Source organism: Anabrus simplex, chromosome 1 (genome assembly GCF_040414725.1).
Source record: "Anabrus simplex isolate iqAnaSimp1 chromosome 1, ASM4041472v1, whole genome shotgun sequence".
NCBI lineage: Eukaryota > Metazoa > Arthropoda > Insecta > Orthoptera > Tettigoniidae > Anabrus > Anabrus simplex.
In genome coordinates, this window is record NC_090265.1 from 88,559,467 (window position 1) to 88,577,571 (window position 18,105).

Here is an 18,105-nt window from a genome sequence, read left to right on the forward strand (position 1 = left end):
TTTAAAAGCTAGCCAGTCTCCAAGAGTGAATTTGCTGGTAGAAGCAAGGATAATGCCCTACTTTAACCCTTTATTTTTTCGACGAATGCATTCCTTTCCCTTGTATTCTGTCACCAGCCCACAAGAAGATTCTGCTAAGTCCTGCAGCCTTCATGTGGCATGTGCAGTCTTACGTTTTAGCCTCTTTTAGGCCTTAAATATTTATCCCTTTTCCGGTTCAATAATACTGTCACATTATAATCGTATGGGCATAAATACAAAAAGTATGTTGAATGTTTCGAATTAATATGCAAGGAAAACATAGGCTGAGACCTAATTATTCCGGCCTCTATTTTCACTATTTCTAATATGTATTCCTTCACAACTTTGTCTACTCATAAATTAGTAGTGGTCACACAAACACTCAGATTACGGGACAGTCATAAATGATAAATTTAGTGCACAGGGGTGTTGAAAAGAATTCCCCGACGTCATTTACTATAGAGGGATTTTATTTGACTGTATGGCCTTAGAAAGGGGCACAGGATCTCTATAGGTCGACGCCCGAAACAAATAGCATTTTAAAAAAATGGCTCGTAGAAGCATGAGGTACTTAATGCAGCCTGGACGCGCATTACATGTTGGTAATGCAATTAAGTGTAACACAGGTAGAGGTTATTGATCGGGAAGTAGAGCGGAGAGAAACTATACCCGATTTTAGGACAATTAAATTTGACCAAAGTGCATTTTAAATTACTGTGGCTTTGATATTACAAAGGTTTATAAGAGTGAAGTAAATAGTGAGTGAAAGGACTCCAATTTATTTCTTACATTTCATGTTGTCTCTGGAAACGTTTTTTATTGTTTATTTTTAAATTTCGTATGGCTATTGTTAGCCTGGTGCAGCCTTTGTAAGGCAGATCCTCCAACCAGAGTGGGTGGTATCACCCATGTGGTAAACGGCATATTATTGTGGTAGAGCATAGTATTGTGTGTGGTGTATGAGATACAGCAATGTTTGGTGGCAACACAAACACCGAGTCCCCGAGTCAATGGAATTAACCATTTAAGATTTAAATCTTCGAGTTCACGGGGAATCGAACACGAGGCCCTCTAAACCTAAGGCGACTACGCTGACGATTCAGCCAAGGAGCCGGATCTGAGAACATAATGACATTAGTAGATGAACTTCAACTCGACGATTATTAATTCGATTCTTGATTTAAATAAACATGATTACCTACAACTAGTGGAAGTCAGTGGTAGAGTTTCGACCTCCCGATCTCAAGATCGCGGTTTGAAACTTGGCCGGGGTAATCAGATTTTATATCAGAAAAGGTCCATTCGGCAGACGATTCTAAGTGGGTAGCCCCCGTGCTCTCAGGGCTAAGAGCGAACCGCAAAGGATAGCTAGCGATTCGTGAAGAGACGGAGGGGAGTGAGGTATATGACGGCATCTATTGTGACACAGAAATAATCAAGAATTATGAAGAATGTTTAAAATAAATCTGTCCCTTTTCCGCATTTAGGGATTCATCTTTGATTCACTTCTTTGATCTCACTAACTCAGTGATATCAGGAAAAATTGCTTGTGCATAATGAATGCGAAACCCTGCTTCCAATGCAACGTTGGACAATGCAGAACAAACATATTAACTAATTTCCATGCCAATACATGGATACTTGGAAACATATTTGTTTTGTTCCAAATTGTTATGAAATGCAACGAGGCTGTCAGAAATATTGAAATATCTATCTCAAAATTGGGTTTTATTCAACCCTTATCAGTTAGTTATTTTTGAAATTTGACTGACGCCGCTCGAAATTTACAGACATGGGCATCATAAAAATGTTTAACTCAGACGAAATTTTGTTCCTTCGAAATTTCTAAAGCATTGCCGAATTGTTTAAGGGATTGTCAGTAACTATCACTGTTAACAATCAGACAAGTTGCATGGTTTCAAAGATGAAAAATCTTGAAAATATTTCTTCTATTATCGATTTTCGAGCAATGAAACGTCCACCTTAAAAGCACGAATTCTGTCCCCCATAGCTTATGTAAACACATTTTCATGTCACACTAGATGCAATACTTTTCAAATATTACATAGGAAGATGTCTTCACAGTATACCATTAAGATCAAACATTTCACGCGGATCAGAATTTTACTAAATTTCCACCGAGCTAAATAACTTCTTGCCATATGGTATCTTTCAGTAAATAATGCTCGTAATCTACAGTATGAACAATAAGGTGAATATTATGGCTTTGTCTAACCCCTGTAACTACTTCGAAACACGAACTCATTCTACCTTGCTCGGCTTAGTGACTCAGACGGAAGAAGCCTGTTCTTCCGAGCCCAAGACGGCGTATATTTTAAGATGCTCAAATGCGCTAACCTCTTGTCGGTAGACTTCCCGGCACGAAAACGGGCATCTCCGGAATAAAATTTGAAAACCTTGAAAATAGTTTGTGGGACGTAAAAACCACGGCAGGTAGGAAATAAACACACAACTGGTAGCGTTTAATTCTAAGGCTGAAATTTATTAGTTACTAATTCTTTAAACACAAATTCATAGCTCGCGCTCTCCCAACTCATACTAACTCAGTCGCCCGGTTGTTCACTTACAAGTTAACACAAACTCACTTGTTACACGGTGCACATTACACACTGTTCTATTACTGTCACTTATACTTGAGCTTTATACAACTTCTCAATTCCGTACGTCGTACACTGTCCGTCACAAGGGCCACTGAAACTCACCCATTGGTCGTACACTCGCTACAGCCTTCGTTCACTGTTTCTTGCCAAACTCTCGTCGAAATAAGCCACAGACTCAAGGTTCACTTCACAGCAGCTGGACACGAAAGACTCAACTCCTCGTGATAGACAGAACAAAACGACAGACTCATCTCCAAGTACGGAGCACTCACTTCGCGGCACTAACTGCACTCACTCAACTGACGCACTCGACTGACGGTGTCCACTAACCGAAATGACTGACTGATCTAACTGAGCTCGTCAAGTCCGCCTTAAATAGTAAGGGTGGCTCCTCGGGATACTTCCCGAAAGAAGAAGTTTCTACAGTCCTCTCGATTTTAAATGATCTGGTTTACCTTCCGGGTCCTTTTCGTGCCGCCGGGAGGTCTCCAGTGGGAGGAAAGAGTGATGACAGTGAAGGACTGACCTAGCGCTCTTCGTGACTGGTAGCCTGCACGGGCAAGCGGAGCAGGCCAATACCTACGTAGTGACGTCGACTGTTCAAAGAAAGCCAAGCTAGCTCACCTCTCAGTAGATCCTGGCAAGGTGTTAGAAAATAAAATGGCGGACAAACATTGATGCTTTCACGGCCCGCACTTGTAGGTATGATATAGGCTTGATGGGCTTATGCCGTATCAAGAAAACAAGGTGAAACACTTTACGTTTCTCGACTGCCCGCGTGGAAGACTTCTAATTCAATGAGGATTTGATTTAAGAATGCTAACCGTTGGTATCTGATGGTATGAGATAGAGACTCTACCGCTGGGATTTCATGGGGAACATCTTGCGACATTGACAGCCACGTTAGATGGTCAGTTCAATACAGTTTAATTTCCAAACTGCCGATGATAAAAACCTTGATAATTTTCAGTAAACGAATAAAATAAAAATACGATCATCAAAATCTCTTTCCCAAAGTCCTCTACATTATGTTTTGAAAAGATGGCCGTCTGCCAAATGCTGTTCTAATGTGCGGCATGGTGTAAATTTTACCATATTATGTTGTATACTTAGAGAGAAAATTATTAGATAGCGCAATAAATAAACAATAGACAGATAAGCCTAAACTGTACAATATTCAACTTATATGCAAGGTTAGTCAGTATTACTTAAAAGTTAGTTCATTTATTACAAGTTTAAGTCTGATTTATTATACCTTGTACACATTTGTAGATATGTAGTACATAGAGGTGTTAATTACGCATCCAAAGTGGAAAGTGGGGTTCATCTGTCATTTGCATCCCTGACTTAGAATGTGCTGTACCTGTTTCGTATTATAAATAACGGGATGATAACGGAGAACGTGTACGGATTTATCATTTATAAACCAACAGTTAAGTCGATTCCAATACTACTTACTATTCGCGGATTTAGAGCCAGTCATTTCTTTGCCCTGTTACACTTCTCAACTGTTAATTTATTTGATTAATGATTAAATCAAAGCAGTCTGGCATACAGATTAACTGAAAATAATTTTGCATGCAAAGACTCTGTAGTGATGGAGTGGAGCTAATTTTTTAGTCACTTCGAATTAATGTTTCTCTCTATCACCAGTAGTTAATGATGTGACTCTTTAACGGACGGTTGTGAAATGAATCACAATTGTGATCAATTTTGTAATGTTTTTATTGCAGGAAGCTGACATTGCCATCGCCCCGATGACAATTACAAGTGAACGGGAGCGAGTGATCGACTTTAGCAAGCCCTTTATGTCTCTGGGTATCAGCATTATGATCAAGAAGCCCGTGAAACAGAAGCCTGGAGTGTTCAGCTTCTTGAATCCTCTGTCCAAGGAGATTTGGGTGTGTGTTATATTCTCCTATGTGGGTGTCAGCATAGTGTTGTTTATCGTGTCACGGTTCTCGCCTTACGAATGGCGCTTGCTCCATTGTGGTGAAGATTCCGGTCACCATCACCAGCAAGGGGGAGGCGCCAGTACTGTAGCCAATGACTTCAGCATCCTGAACAGCCTCTGGTTCGCACTCGGGGCTTTCATGCAGCAAGGTTGTGATATATCGCCCAGGTAAACAAACCATGTGTTTTAGTAAGTATTGTTGTTATTAAAGGTGAAATTTTATTTAAGTGATGGGATCAGATAGAGACTGTATCGCTGGGGTTTCATGAGAACATCTTGCGACCCAAGTATGGTTGTAGTTACAATGTCTGGCACGTTAGATGATCAGTTCAATAAAGTTGTATTTCTAAATTGCCGATGATAAAAACCAACTGACAAATTTTATCTCTATAGCTGTTATTTATTCCGAGCTAACAAACGAACGAGTTCTGAAGGAAATACAATAAGAATGAACTTGTCCATAGTAAAATACCGCTTTCGTCACTAAATAGGAGTACAGTTTTAATGTCGAAATTGATAGGCAGTTCACCTGTATATTTTTATAGGTTTTTGGTAACATACACTATTAAGTTGGGTTATATTTCCATCACCTTCTATAATTTGTTTACCGGCTACTTTAAAATTGTTAGCACTGATTGTAAGAGTATTGGGGGGTTGATTAGGATACGAGATTTCTAAGTTTGCTTTGTCTTATAATTTATTATCATTAAAGACATTTATGGCATCTAATTTTTTAGGATCAATATGATTTATACCTTTCCTTAGAACTTATGGGGTCATTCGTAATGTCTTTCTAGGTTCTTCCTGATTAGAAACTGTCCTTATCGGCTTGAATCTTCAATGTTATCTAAGAATACATCATTTGACCTATTTTTAAATGACGGAGACACTTTTACATCTGCTGACAACTTTTTGTTCTAAGGCTGATAAATATTGGCTCATGGGTCTCTCCTGATGTCCCATACTCCAACGTACTGTATTACTCTTGAGAGGAAATTTTGTGAATCAGTTGTGGCTTCCCAGTTCCTTTGTCACCTCTGTTAGATATTTGTAGAATTCACACGACCAAGAAATGAAAAGCTCCACCTAAGATAAAATACATTTAGGTTCCACTGTAGTTTGGTACAAGTTTAATTTCGACAGTTTCTTTGTTAAGACTATCAGATTTATTGCTAATCACAACATGAACTTATAGAGAACGAGACCTACTATAATATCGGAATTTCTTATTTCTTCCTTTCATGTCATCCCTCCAGTCACCTGATAGTTGCTTGAAAATTCAGAAATTGTACGTTGACCATATATATCATCAGAAATTGAGCATCCTTTACCTACTCTAAAGTAAGCACTTCTAACCATGTGTGCTTTGATTATGAATATTCCACGATAATTTTCTGGGAACTATAGAAATTGGGTGGAGCTCAGCAGAAACACATGAGATTCATTCCCACTTTGTGTTGACATCTAGTAACTATACTCTCTGAAATGATACCCTCATAACACAACCAACGATTGAGTTTAACTTCTGTTCTTTACAAATTAACTTAAATATTCGTATACTGATACTGTTCTAAATGTTAAATAAGTGTATTGGAGACACCGAAAGAACATGATAATTCTTATTATATCTTGAATGAATGTTCCGAAAAGTCAAATAATCGACAAGTCTAGTTCAATCAGAATGGTACCCGAGTTTAGGAATACAATCATTTTGAAGCAGTAATTTTTTGTGCTTTTTTTGTTCGTTAAAAGACAGACTCAATTAAAATTTTACTTTAGCCTTTGCATATCGGCTCTTTAGTAAAGTATAGTGGTATGAAAGCTTAGAGTCATTGTTACTAGATTATTTTCACAAGGGCAGTCGTTTGATCCCAAAAATATCTCTGAGGATTTTTAGCCTAGAAATTTAAAGCGCAGTAGTTGGAATTTCACGTGCGGCTTTTGATCCCTTTGCTTATGCTATTTCGCACAGGAACATGCTAATATAGCCTATGTAAACCTTTAATTTAGCTCTCTGATAGAGCTAGATTGAAATAAGAAATTTTAAACTACCTCCTAACTTCTATTTTCTATACCAAAATTTGCTCGTATGAATTTCTAAGGTGGATTTAAAATATAAGATACCAAGGGCTCGTATGGAGACACTGTGATTTACAGGCAGACATAGGGAAGCACAGTAGTAGGGATGTGATACGCATTACCGTTGAACATAGCCACCATCCTTATCCAAGCCCGCGGTCTTATGTGTGACAAAATTACCAATAATTTTTTATATTTGTGTTTTAGGTCGCATCGGTACAGATAGGTCTTATGCTGACGATGGGATAGGAAAGAGCTAGGAGTGAGAAGGAGGCGGCCGTGGCCTTAATTAAGGTACATCCCTAGCATTTGCCTGGTGTGAAAATGGGAAACCACGGAAAACCATTTTTCAGGGCTGCCGACAGTGGGGTTCGAGCCCACTATCTCGTGAATGCAAGCTCACAGCTGCGCGTCCCTGACCGTACGGCCAACTCGCCTTTTAAATGATGTATTATTATTATTATTATTATTATTATTATTATTATTATTATTATTATTATTATTATTATTATTATTATTACAATTTTATGGTCACCTTCACAGAATTCACAACGGCAGGGTAACTGAAAAGATTTTTGATTACATCTCCAAATTAAAGCACACCATCTGTTGGTTGGTACAAAGACTAAAAGATCACAGACATCATAACTAGCAGGGTGGTCTTCTAGCGACAGTTTACTTCTGCGGAGTTTTCGGTTTTGCAAATTCGACGTCAGTCTCAGAGATTATTATCGGAGGAACGGAGGCGGGTGATCAGCCGTCGTATAAAGAAGTTTTGAAAAGAAAAAAGAAATGGAAGATACTCTACCATAGTCTTGAGTTCTAAGTGGTCTACAACTGGCCAAATTATGTAATAAAAATATTACAGATCGTAGAAATTAAAAGGACAGGCCTCTCGGGGTAAGGGAAGCGTGCCTGCCTGTTAGCCGGAGGCCTCAAGTTCAATTACCGGCCAGGTCAGGGATTTTTGTCTGGATCTGAGGGCTGGTTCTAGGTCCACTCAGCTTACGTGATTACAATTGAAGAGTTATCTGACAAGGAGATAGCGACCCCGGTCTAGAAAGCCAAGAATAACAGCCGCGAGGATTCGTCATGCTGAGCATGACCCTTCGGGGCTGTTGCGCCATGTTTTTTTTTTTTTTTTTTTTTTTTTTAGAATTTAAAAGTCTTCAATGAAATTAAATACAGTAGCTTCAAAGAATTTCATGTGGTTATTGTCAGCTAGGTTAGAATTTTATAGTCTAAGTTGAAATGCTATTCCAGCTCTTCGTGGAACGTTTTGGTTATATCGCATTAAATACTGTAATTATGTAATCAAATCGAGTTATATCGTACATGTTTGTGTTAACTTTGGTCAAGTTTATAAGCTTCAGTGTACTGTTGACAGATCAATATCTGGACGCATAGTGGGAAGTGTGTGGTGGTTCTTCACCCTAATTCTCATCTCATCGTACACAGCCAACCTGGCAGCCTTCCTCACTGTTGAGCGCATGGTGGCTCCGATCAACTCTCCGGAGGACCTCGCTTCCCAGACCGAGGTGCAGTACGGAACACTCTATCATGGATCCACATGGGACTTTTTTAGAGTAAGTAGATGGCATTTTTCCTGCAGTGTTCAGTAATGTTCATAAACTATTAGCATAGAAAAGTGGTATTTGCTCACATAGAGAAAATCACTTTTTAATTTTAAAGAGACAGTTTTCGTTTTTCACTTAATATCTCTTCCGAGATATAATGCACTAAATGAAATCAGCAAGATTAAGGATTTACGTAGGTAGTTCCCTTTCCTGTCCCTTCACTATTGTTATTTCGTCCCGGTGTTTTCCAAATTCGTACGTTCCTCATCGCCAAATGTTTCATTCCAGGCTTGTGTCAATGTCATACATCTGTCAATGTCATATGTTACGTACACATGTTATGTCACCCTCTTAGACTGATTCTGATGGTTTGGTCAGGTTCCGCTTCGAGCGCTAGCGCTGTGCCACGTCCGGGGAGCCATCTGGTGACGTATGAACGAACCATTTCCACTTCTATTATAACGTCTAGATTTCAAAAAGTCATTGTTTAAGAATCCTTTCTCGTGGACAGTCGAGATTTTCTTCTGATGACGCAGAGCACAGTTCTCTCCGAAACGTAAAAAATGTCACCTTATTTTCTTATAGCCCATAAGCCTATACAGTATCATGTCTATAAATACGAGCCGTAAAAGCATCAATGGCAAAATAAATATCTGTTTTAAGCATATTATGTCGTTCACATGTTTCGATACTTGATATTTGTATACAGGATGTCAAAATATAACTGACCCGTAAATAAATATTTATAAGACTGATGCGGAATAGACACTTTTTAATGAACAGGAGAATTGCCCATCACAGGAAAAACTGGAAACCCTGATTTCGATGCACCAATCGGCTACTTGTAACGTGTCTGCGCGTGCGCATACCGCATTTCCCGAGCACGTCACTGTGTCATTACATGTGAGTGAGAGGAACAGACGTGCTTTAGTGACCAGCTGAATGCAACACAAATTACTGCTCACGATAAAACAGCGGGTGTTCCTTGTCGAGTGTTATTCGAAGCGAGATTCGTGGGAAACCTGTGAGGAACTGTTTGCGCAAAAGTTTAAGACTGGAAGTGTTCTTACAAAACCTCCAACAAAACCTGCAGCGCAGAACTTACTGGCAAAATGGCAGGAAACGGCTTCTGTAGCGAATAAAAACCGTAACTACCCGAAAAAGTTTTCAAACACCAGAAAACATTGCTCGAGTGAAGAAAAGCCTGGAACGAATACCGATGAAATCTCAACGCCGTTTTTCTGTGCAAGTGAGAATTAAGAGGTCGTCGTGTCGAAACATTATTTAAAAAAAAAAAGACGACCTGCATATGTATCCTTACAAAAATTTACTGTTGTACATAAGTTAAAGTGTCCAGACGAACTTCCGCGTGTAGAGTTCTACCAGCGGTTTCTGAGTGAAGTGGAGTCAGCGCTTTTGGAAAAACTGTTTTTTATTTATTCTGATGGAGCCGTTTTAGCACTTTTGTGATGTTCATTAACAAGAGTAAATCCCACGTCAGTCCTACTGTAAATATTTTCCGGGCGAGTTTTATTTTGTCCACCTTGTATTTTGGTCTCGGGCTGCAAAGAACCTTACTGACCGGGCGAGTTGGCCGTGCGCGTAGAGGCGTACGGCTGTGAGCTTGCATCCGGGAGATAGTAGGTTCGAATCCCACTATCGGCAGCCCTGAAGATGGTTTTCCGTGGTTTCCCATTTTCACACCAGGCAAATGCTGGAGCTGTACCTTAATTAAGGCCACGGTCGCTTCCTTCCAAAGCCTAGGCCTTTCCTATCCCATCGTCGCCATAAGACCTATCCGTGTCGGTGCGACGTAAAGCCCCTAGCAAGAAAAAAATTACCTTACTGATGTATAATGCTATTTATTGCGAACAGATCTTTTATTTTCAGGACTGAATAGCTTAGATGGTAAAGCGGTGGGCAAGTCGGTGGGTTCGATACCAGTCAGTCCGGTGGTATATGAAGGTGCTCAAATACGTCAACCTCGAATCGGAATATTTACCTGGACGTAAAAGAACTCCTTAAGTTCCGGAAATTGGCGCCTCCGAAAGCCATAAAAGTAGTCAGTATAATCTTAATATATGATTATTATTAGTATATTTTAATGACATTAGGGGTAAACATTTTGATAGAGCCAATTAATTACCTGTCTTCCGGTCAAAAATAAAGAAAAGATAATTGTTTGGGAAATGTTACAACTCAATGCTCCATTCAAGAAACCGAGGAAGACATAATAATGTATTCTTGACAATGCTGTTAAAAACCTTCTGTAGAATATTTACATCGTTATTTAATCAAGGGACAGTCACATGATGGTCATGATGATTCGCCACTGTTGTATAGTCCACAGGTGACTTGTTTGCGCTACTGTAATTGGCGGTGAGAACTTCCTAACTGTCTGACTGAATTTACACACATATATATAAAACTCTGCATTTAACTTGAAAAATCTGAATATCTGCATTTAAAATGGAAATTATAGAGATTAACATTCATTAAATAAAATACACACTCGTCGAACCTTGTACTCACACTTACTAGTTACCTGCTTACTTACACATACGTTATTTGAAGGGCGCCAGCTGTCACTCAGTACAGCAATAATAGAATGAGACTCTTGACTATCTCTAGGGTGTGGGGTAATAAGCTTACTTTTGACAACATACCATATAAGTTCTGGGAAAAGGAGATTGGCGTTCGGTTTCCCCATTAATTTTGAGGTTAAGATATTTTACTGTCAATGAAATGAAACTATGAATTCGTTTGATAGAACAATATATATTCTTTAAATAATATATCAAAAAATAGTGAGTCTTGTTGCGATAAAACAGATGAGAATATGAAATTATCACATTGCAACTGAAAGAAACTAGGCATGAATTTGAATTCTTCTTGACCGGACATTTAACAATTTATACGAAATATTTCCCTCACTGATTCACTTGACTGTACCTTCAACACTTTGAGTGTAATTACGACGTAATCCATTGCTCTGGTGTTTACTGTAGATGTGTCACGCCTAACGTGGTGATACATCCTTGCGACTGCTTCTTCTCCATATCATCTGACTTCTTTGTAAGTCAATATGGTATGACCTCTTGGCAGGTCCAGGGTTGCCCTCTCTGACTCCTTGGTAAGCCTTGCGTCCGCGTCTTCCACTAAGTGACGGACCAACCATTTGGTCTCACTCTCTCAATGACCAATAATTAATGGCTCACTGAGCCTTCTCCATCTCTCGTTCACACTCGTTGGCCGACCACCTAAGGCCTCTTGATCTAGTAGACTACTTCACTGTACTGCATCCGTATAAGTAATGACTGACGCTACAATGTGCATCCACCTTATATAGACGTTGGTTGACACAACTACGTAATCTCCAGAAATAACAATGACATACTCCCACCTACGCGACAGATATTACATCCAGTGGTGTAATAGCCCCGCGGCGACGAGTCCGTGCGCTCATTGCTAAATAAATACGATGACGTAGCCAAGGCGCGGCGATGACTTGGCAGAATCGCCAGTGGTGTCGCAATATAACAACGTCACTTCCAATCTCTGATATATACAACAATTCTCACTGTACAGGTATTGAGTGTTATACTACACATACGTATATATGTATACATCTAAGTGCAATCTTGCAAGCAACAGGCAATTGCAAAATTGAATAAAACGGATAATTACAATAATAGTACAATATCACAGATAACATAATAATAATACTGACATAATAATAATAATAATAATAAAATACAGATAAAATCATACAATAATAAAAATACAGATATCATCTTGTAACGGGATTTGAACCGTTACAATTCGCCTCCCTCATAAATAAATCGAAGAACAAAGAATCGATTGATTTATGAACAAAATTATATATATATAACACTGACACATATAAACACTTTAAATAAGTATACAACAATAATTTTCTTTTTCAGCATCCATACATTTTATAATACATCACATATGAGAATTTTTCTCGCACATTGCCATCGTAGATAACTGTTCAGTGTCCCATTCTCATACAATACACAAGAGCATAGCTCTTAATTTAACACACACAAATAATTTTCAATCAATATACAACATTCTTCTTTTTTTTTAACATATCAAAACTTTTTGTGAAATATCACTTATATGAGAACTGTTCTCGCATATTGTTATCGCAGATAACTGTCCAATGTCCTGTTCTCCGTTTTTTTTTGTCACACAGTACATGACAATGTAGCACTTATTCTTCCAATACACCAATACGACACTTGGTTCACACGCAAATTCGCACATGTTAGTTTTATTTTGCCAGTTTCTCACAAAAATTTAATCATCTTACTCTTATTTCAACAAATCTCACGTGAAATACTTCTTTACATATATAATACTACAAATACCGACAATATCCCCTTCCTGATCTTTATAAGAATATGCACACTCCCCGATACGGTTCACAATAGTGAAATACCCCTGATAAAAAAATAACTTCAACATATTTCTCGCCTCTGCAGATGATGAAATGGAGCTCTGAGTAGCACTCTGTCAGCCAAACTGAATCAATTTTGCCCTCATTAACTTACATATCTCAATAGATCACATCCTCCTTGGCAACAATAATTAAAGAATCAATACTATGGCTACAAGATGGTTCAATTATTCCGTAATCCAGCATAATGTTTATTTGTTCTTAGACGTCACTAGCATTTTTAAGTTGAATGGGGTACTTACCTCCCACAAACGATCAATGGTCATGTACTACAAATTTATGTTCATATACGTGTTCTTCCTCACTTACCACTAAATACCTCTCGATGCTTACCTAACATCGAACACAATTACTCCTCCTGTAATTCACTCAAATTACCTCACGTCACTGCCTCATACCGACTATCCCTCGGATACTGGTCGTTATAGACACCTGACAAAACATTTCCTCCCACTAGGAACAACTTCACTTACCTCTCATATATTTCCAAGAACACACGTCACCAACACACTTACCTCAGACCATCATAATTAACACGTACTTCTTTGCTAGATTACTCCCAGAACAAACACACACTACCTAAATTAAAGTCTACTCTACTTCCATGATTTGCAACCAAGTCAGCTCCTAAAATAACTGAATACACAAGTTTTGGTACAACAAGGCATGGCTGAAACTTAAAATTATCTTCAATTATGATTGGTACCGCTATCATCTTATTTACTCACTTTGACTTACCCAACGGCTGTTATAAAATAGTACCTTCTTCACATCACAATTTCCATCATTGGAGTTACTACCTCACTACTTACATCACATTCTCGGCATTACAAGTACTTACATTACTTAACAGAATACTTCTTACGTCTAGCTTACTACTACTATTAATTACTTCATTATCTACGACTACGTCCTTACTTAAATATCTCACTTAACATTACTTAGGTCACAATCACACTACTCTTAAATCTACTTTCACTACATAACTACTTATACTAAATACCTGTTCATCTACTACCTTCAGCCTGTCCACAGAACTTACCCGATTCCCTGTGAATCTGAAATACTCTGACTCGATAACGACACCTGGATAAAATTCATATTAAGACTATCATAGTCTCTCTGATAACTCAAACCCGTATGCCTCCCATCTTCCGATTCTCTCTGATTACTCCTCTGACCTTCTCTCTCATAACTCAAATACATACGCCTCCCATCTTCAGATTCTCTCTGATTACTCTTCTGACCTTCTCTCTCATAACTCAAATACATACGCCTCCCATCTTCAGATTCTCTCTGATTACTCTTCTGACCTTCTCTCTCATAACTCAAATACATACAACTCCCATCTTCCGATTCTCTCTGATTACTCCTCTGATACTCTCTCTCACAACTCAAATTCATACGCCTCCCATCTTCCGATTCTCTCTCGGTACTCTTCTGACCACTATCACCATCAACACAACTATTAATCCTCTGCGGATCATGATCACCCCCTCTCCTCTGATACACGGCTAACATTTTCCCCCTTCTCTCTACAATATTACTTTCCCCAGACATAATGCGTTCTCTCTCGCGCGCGCGCCCTTGCACACATTCCTCCCAAAGCCTATCAATGAAAACTTTAAACTCTCCTAAATTAGACATATTATTCCAGTATACTCGAAACCATATTCTACTTTCACCGACAAAAACATTAGACAAACTCTCCAACACATATTCCCATTCAATAATATTATTCCTCAACTTACTTGCAAATCTTTTCTCAACTACTTTTACAAATTCTACAGAACTGAACTGTTCTCCAGAAAACTTGGTTAAATCACGATCCCTACTGAACAAACCACTCGCTATTACCACTTCTCTCGCCATCTCACCTGTACCTTCTTGCCGTATCACTTCCTGGCAACTCAAAATTTCTTCTTCTTCTTCTGCTTCCGCTGCTCTCTCAGAATTCTCTTCCACTATTCTCACGTCTTCCTGCAATTCTTCCTCTCTCTCTCTCACCTGCTGTGATAGCATTTCCTGTTCGTTCCGTAGTTCAGTGACCTCCACAAGTTTGCTTTCAATTTGCTCATTTCTACTAATCTGTTCCCCCATCTCTTCCCCAATTACATTGCAAATCTTGTCCAATATTTTCTCGACTACCTCATGAATTTCTTCCCGATTACTAGACCTTTCTGACAACTTAATAATTACCGGTACGATCTTGTTACTGTCCTCTGTACATATTTCTTTGACTTGCTCGGTCTGAATATGAAGACTGCTCCGATTCAACTTCATTTCACCTTCTTTACGGTCAACACACTCTTTGTTTAACTTATCTTCTAAGATATTTGACTAGTTACCTCTACTATCTTAGTATCTATTTTAGAATTTAGTGATTCACTTAGCCCATCTATTTTATCATTAATCACACTGTTACCATTAATCAATTCTTCGATTTTACTACTTAGAGAATTAATCTGTTTATTACAATTTTCATTATTAGTACTAATTAATTCTTTTATCTCTTTCTTATTATTTTCACTACTACTACTAAATAATTCTTTCATCTCTTTCATCTCTTTCTTATAATTTTCACTACTACTACTAAATAATTCTTTCATCTCTTCCTTACTATTTTCAATCAGTTTCTTACAATTTTCATTATTATTACTAATTAATTCTTTTATCTCTTTATTATTTTCACTACTACTACTACTAAAAAATTCTTTCATCTCTTTCTTATTATTTTCACTACTTGTATTTATTTGTTCCTTGAGCCCGGTCATTTGGGCCAACAGCAAATTTAGAATATCTTGGTTCATCCCCCCCACGATTTCCTTTTGAGTTTCAGTGTGCTTCTCAATTTCTGCACTTTCCTGAATTTCCTCAGAATTTTCCATCGTATTCACCTGCTCCCTACTCTGAATTTCACCTTGGATGTCCGCAGAAGCAATGACCTCGTCGTCACATGACTTGTTATTGTCTTTCTTGTCCATCTTTGGTTCACTAGTGATAGTACGCGATCTCAAATTAATTTCCCTCTTCAAATCCCTTGACATGTCCCCAAAATACAAATATATATCACAAAATTACACTCCTGAAATTTACCGGTAATAATTTCCGTTCGCTTAAATGCGCATACTCTCCCAAAATGAACCTATGATATGCTGTCATTCAGACCAAATTCTGAATTTATTCGAGCCCCACGTTGCGTCGACACATTGAGAGATGTTCCTGAGTCGCTGACTGAATTTACACACATATATATAAAACTCTGCATTTAACTTGAAAAATCTGAATATCTGCATTTAAAATGGAAATTATAGAGATTAACATTCATTAAATAAAATACACACTCGTCGAACCTTGTACTCACACTTACTAGTTACCTGCTTACTTACACATACGTTATTTGAAGGGCGCCAGCTGTCACTCAGTACAGCAATAATAGAATGAGACTCTTGACTATCTCTAGGGTGTGGGGTAATAAACTTACTTTTGACAACATACCATATAAGTTCTGGGAAAAGGAGATTGGCGTTCGGTTTCCCCATTAATTTTGAGGTTAAGATATTTTACTGTCAATGAAATGAAACTATGAATTCGTTTGATAGAACAATATATATTCTTTAAATAATATATAAAAAAATAGTGAGTCTTGTTGCGATAAAACAGATGAGAATATGAAATTATGACATTGCAACTGAAAGAAACTATGCATGAATTTGAATTCTTCTTGACCGGACATTTAACAATTTATACGAAATATTTCCCTCACTGATTCACTTGACTGTACCTTCAACACTTTGAGTGTAATTACGACGTAATCCATTGCTCTGGTGTTTACTGTAGATGTGTCACGCCTAACGTGGTGATACATCCTTGCGACTGCTTCTTCTCCATATCATCTGACTTCTTTGTAAGTCAATATGGTATGACCTCTTGGCAGGTCCAGGGTTGCCCTCTCTGACTCCTTGGTAAGCCTTGCGTCCGCGTCTTCCACTAAGTGACGGACCAACCATTTGGTCTCACTCTCTCAATGACCAATAATTAATGGCTCACTGAGTCTTCTCCATCTCTCGTTCACACTCGTTGGCCGACCACCTAAGGCCTCTTGATCTAGTAGACTACTTCACTGTACTGCATCCGTATAAGTAATGACTGACGCTACAATGTGCATCCACCTTATATAGACGTTGGTTGACACAACTACGTAATCTCCAGAAATAACAATGACATACTCCCACCTACGCGACAGATATTACATCCAGTGGTGAAATAGCCCCGCGGCGACGAGTCCGTGCGCTCATTGCTAAATAAATACGATGACGTAGCCAAGGCGCGGCGATGACTTGGCAGAATCGCCAGTGGTGTCGCAATATAACAACGTCACTTCCAATCTCTGATATATACAACAATTCTCACTGTACAGGTATTGAGTGTTATACTACACATACGTATATATGTATACATCTAAGTGCAATCTTGCAAGCAACAGGCAATTGCAAAATTGAATAAAACGGATAATTACAATAATAGTACAATATCACAGATAACATAATAATAATACTGACATAATAATAATAATAATAATAAAATACAGATAAAATCATACAATAATAAAAATACAGATATCATCTTGTAACGGGATTTGAACCGTTACAGCGGCGAGCTATTCAAGTACAAAATCAACATAATCAGCATAATCATCCACAAGACAAAACTAATGAAATACATTTTAATTCTATTATTCTGTCAATTTTGAATTACCCGTTTTGTGATCCCTGATTAACATGCCACAGCTCGCCTATAAAATTCAAGAGCAAATATTTCCCGAGAATTTTACGAGTTCTGGCATCACTTCCAGATTTCAATCGAAAGTCTCTGTCCGCGGTTTCTGCCGATGCTTACCTATTTGACTATAGCACACGTCTTTATAACTATCTGGCGATTCCGTTTCTCTACTACATCACACAGTGCCGAACGTGGGATATAGATCTTGCCAGAAATCTCACGGATGGAATGACCGAATTGGTGGGCACTCATAACATGCCCCATTAACTCTTATTGAGACCTGGTCGTACGCCCATTTGACTACTGCAGCATGTAAACATTTATACCGAACCCTCACGGCCTCATACAGGCTCCTGACATGCGTGAGTGACGTAAGAGATCAGTCTACATTCATTTCAGAGGGTAGCAATGTAGTGTATTTGTCTTCTGCACGCGATCACAACGAATGAAGGGGACGTCGCTACACTACAAGCTAAGCCACGTCCTCGCAAGATTTGGATTCCAAGGAATGATATGTCTAAACACCAGATTCCAAGTTCCGGGTGAAGGATGTGTCTGTCGCCTCTGTGGCATGGCCTGATTTAG

General features: G+C 38.5%; 1 protein-coding gene across 1 annotated transcript in view; it reads left to right on the top strand.

Annotated features, from left to right (window-relative positions):
* LOC136861791 (glutamate receptor 1-like) overlaps positions 1 to 18,105 on the top strand; it is a 373,013-nt gene that overhangs the window by 243,895 nt on the left and 111,013 nt on the right. Inside the window, exons 12-13 of the mRNA XM_067138845.2 lie at positions 4,376 to 4,764; positions 8,063 to 8,261. Of these exons, the coding sequence (XP_066994946.2) occupies positions 4,376 to 4,764; positions 8,063 to 8,261 (588 nt within the window). The remainder of the gene's footprint in view (positions 1 to 4,375; positions 4,765 to 8,062; positions 8,262 to 18,105) is intronic.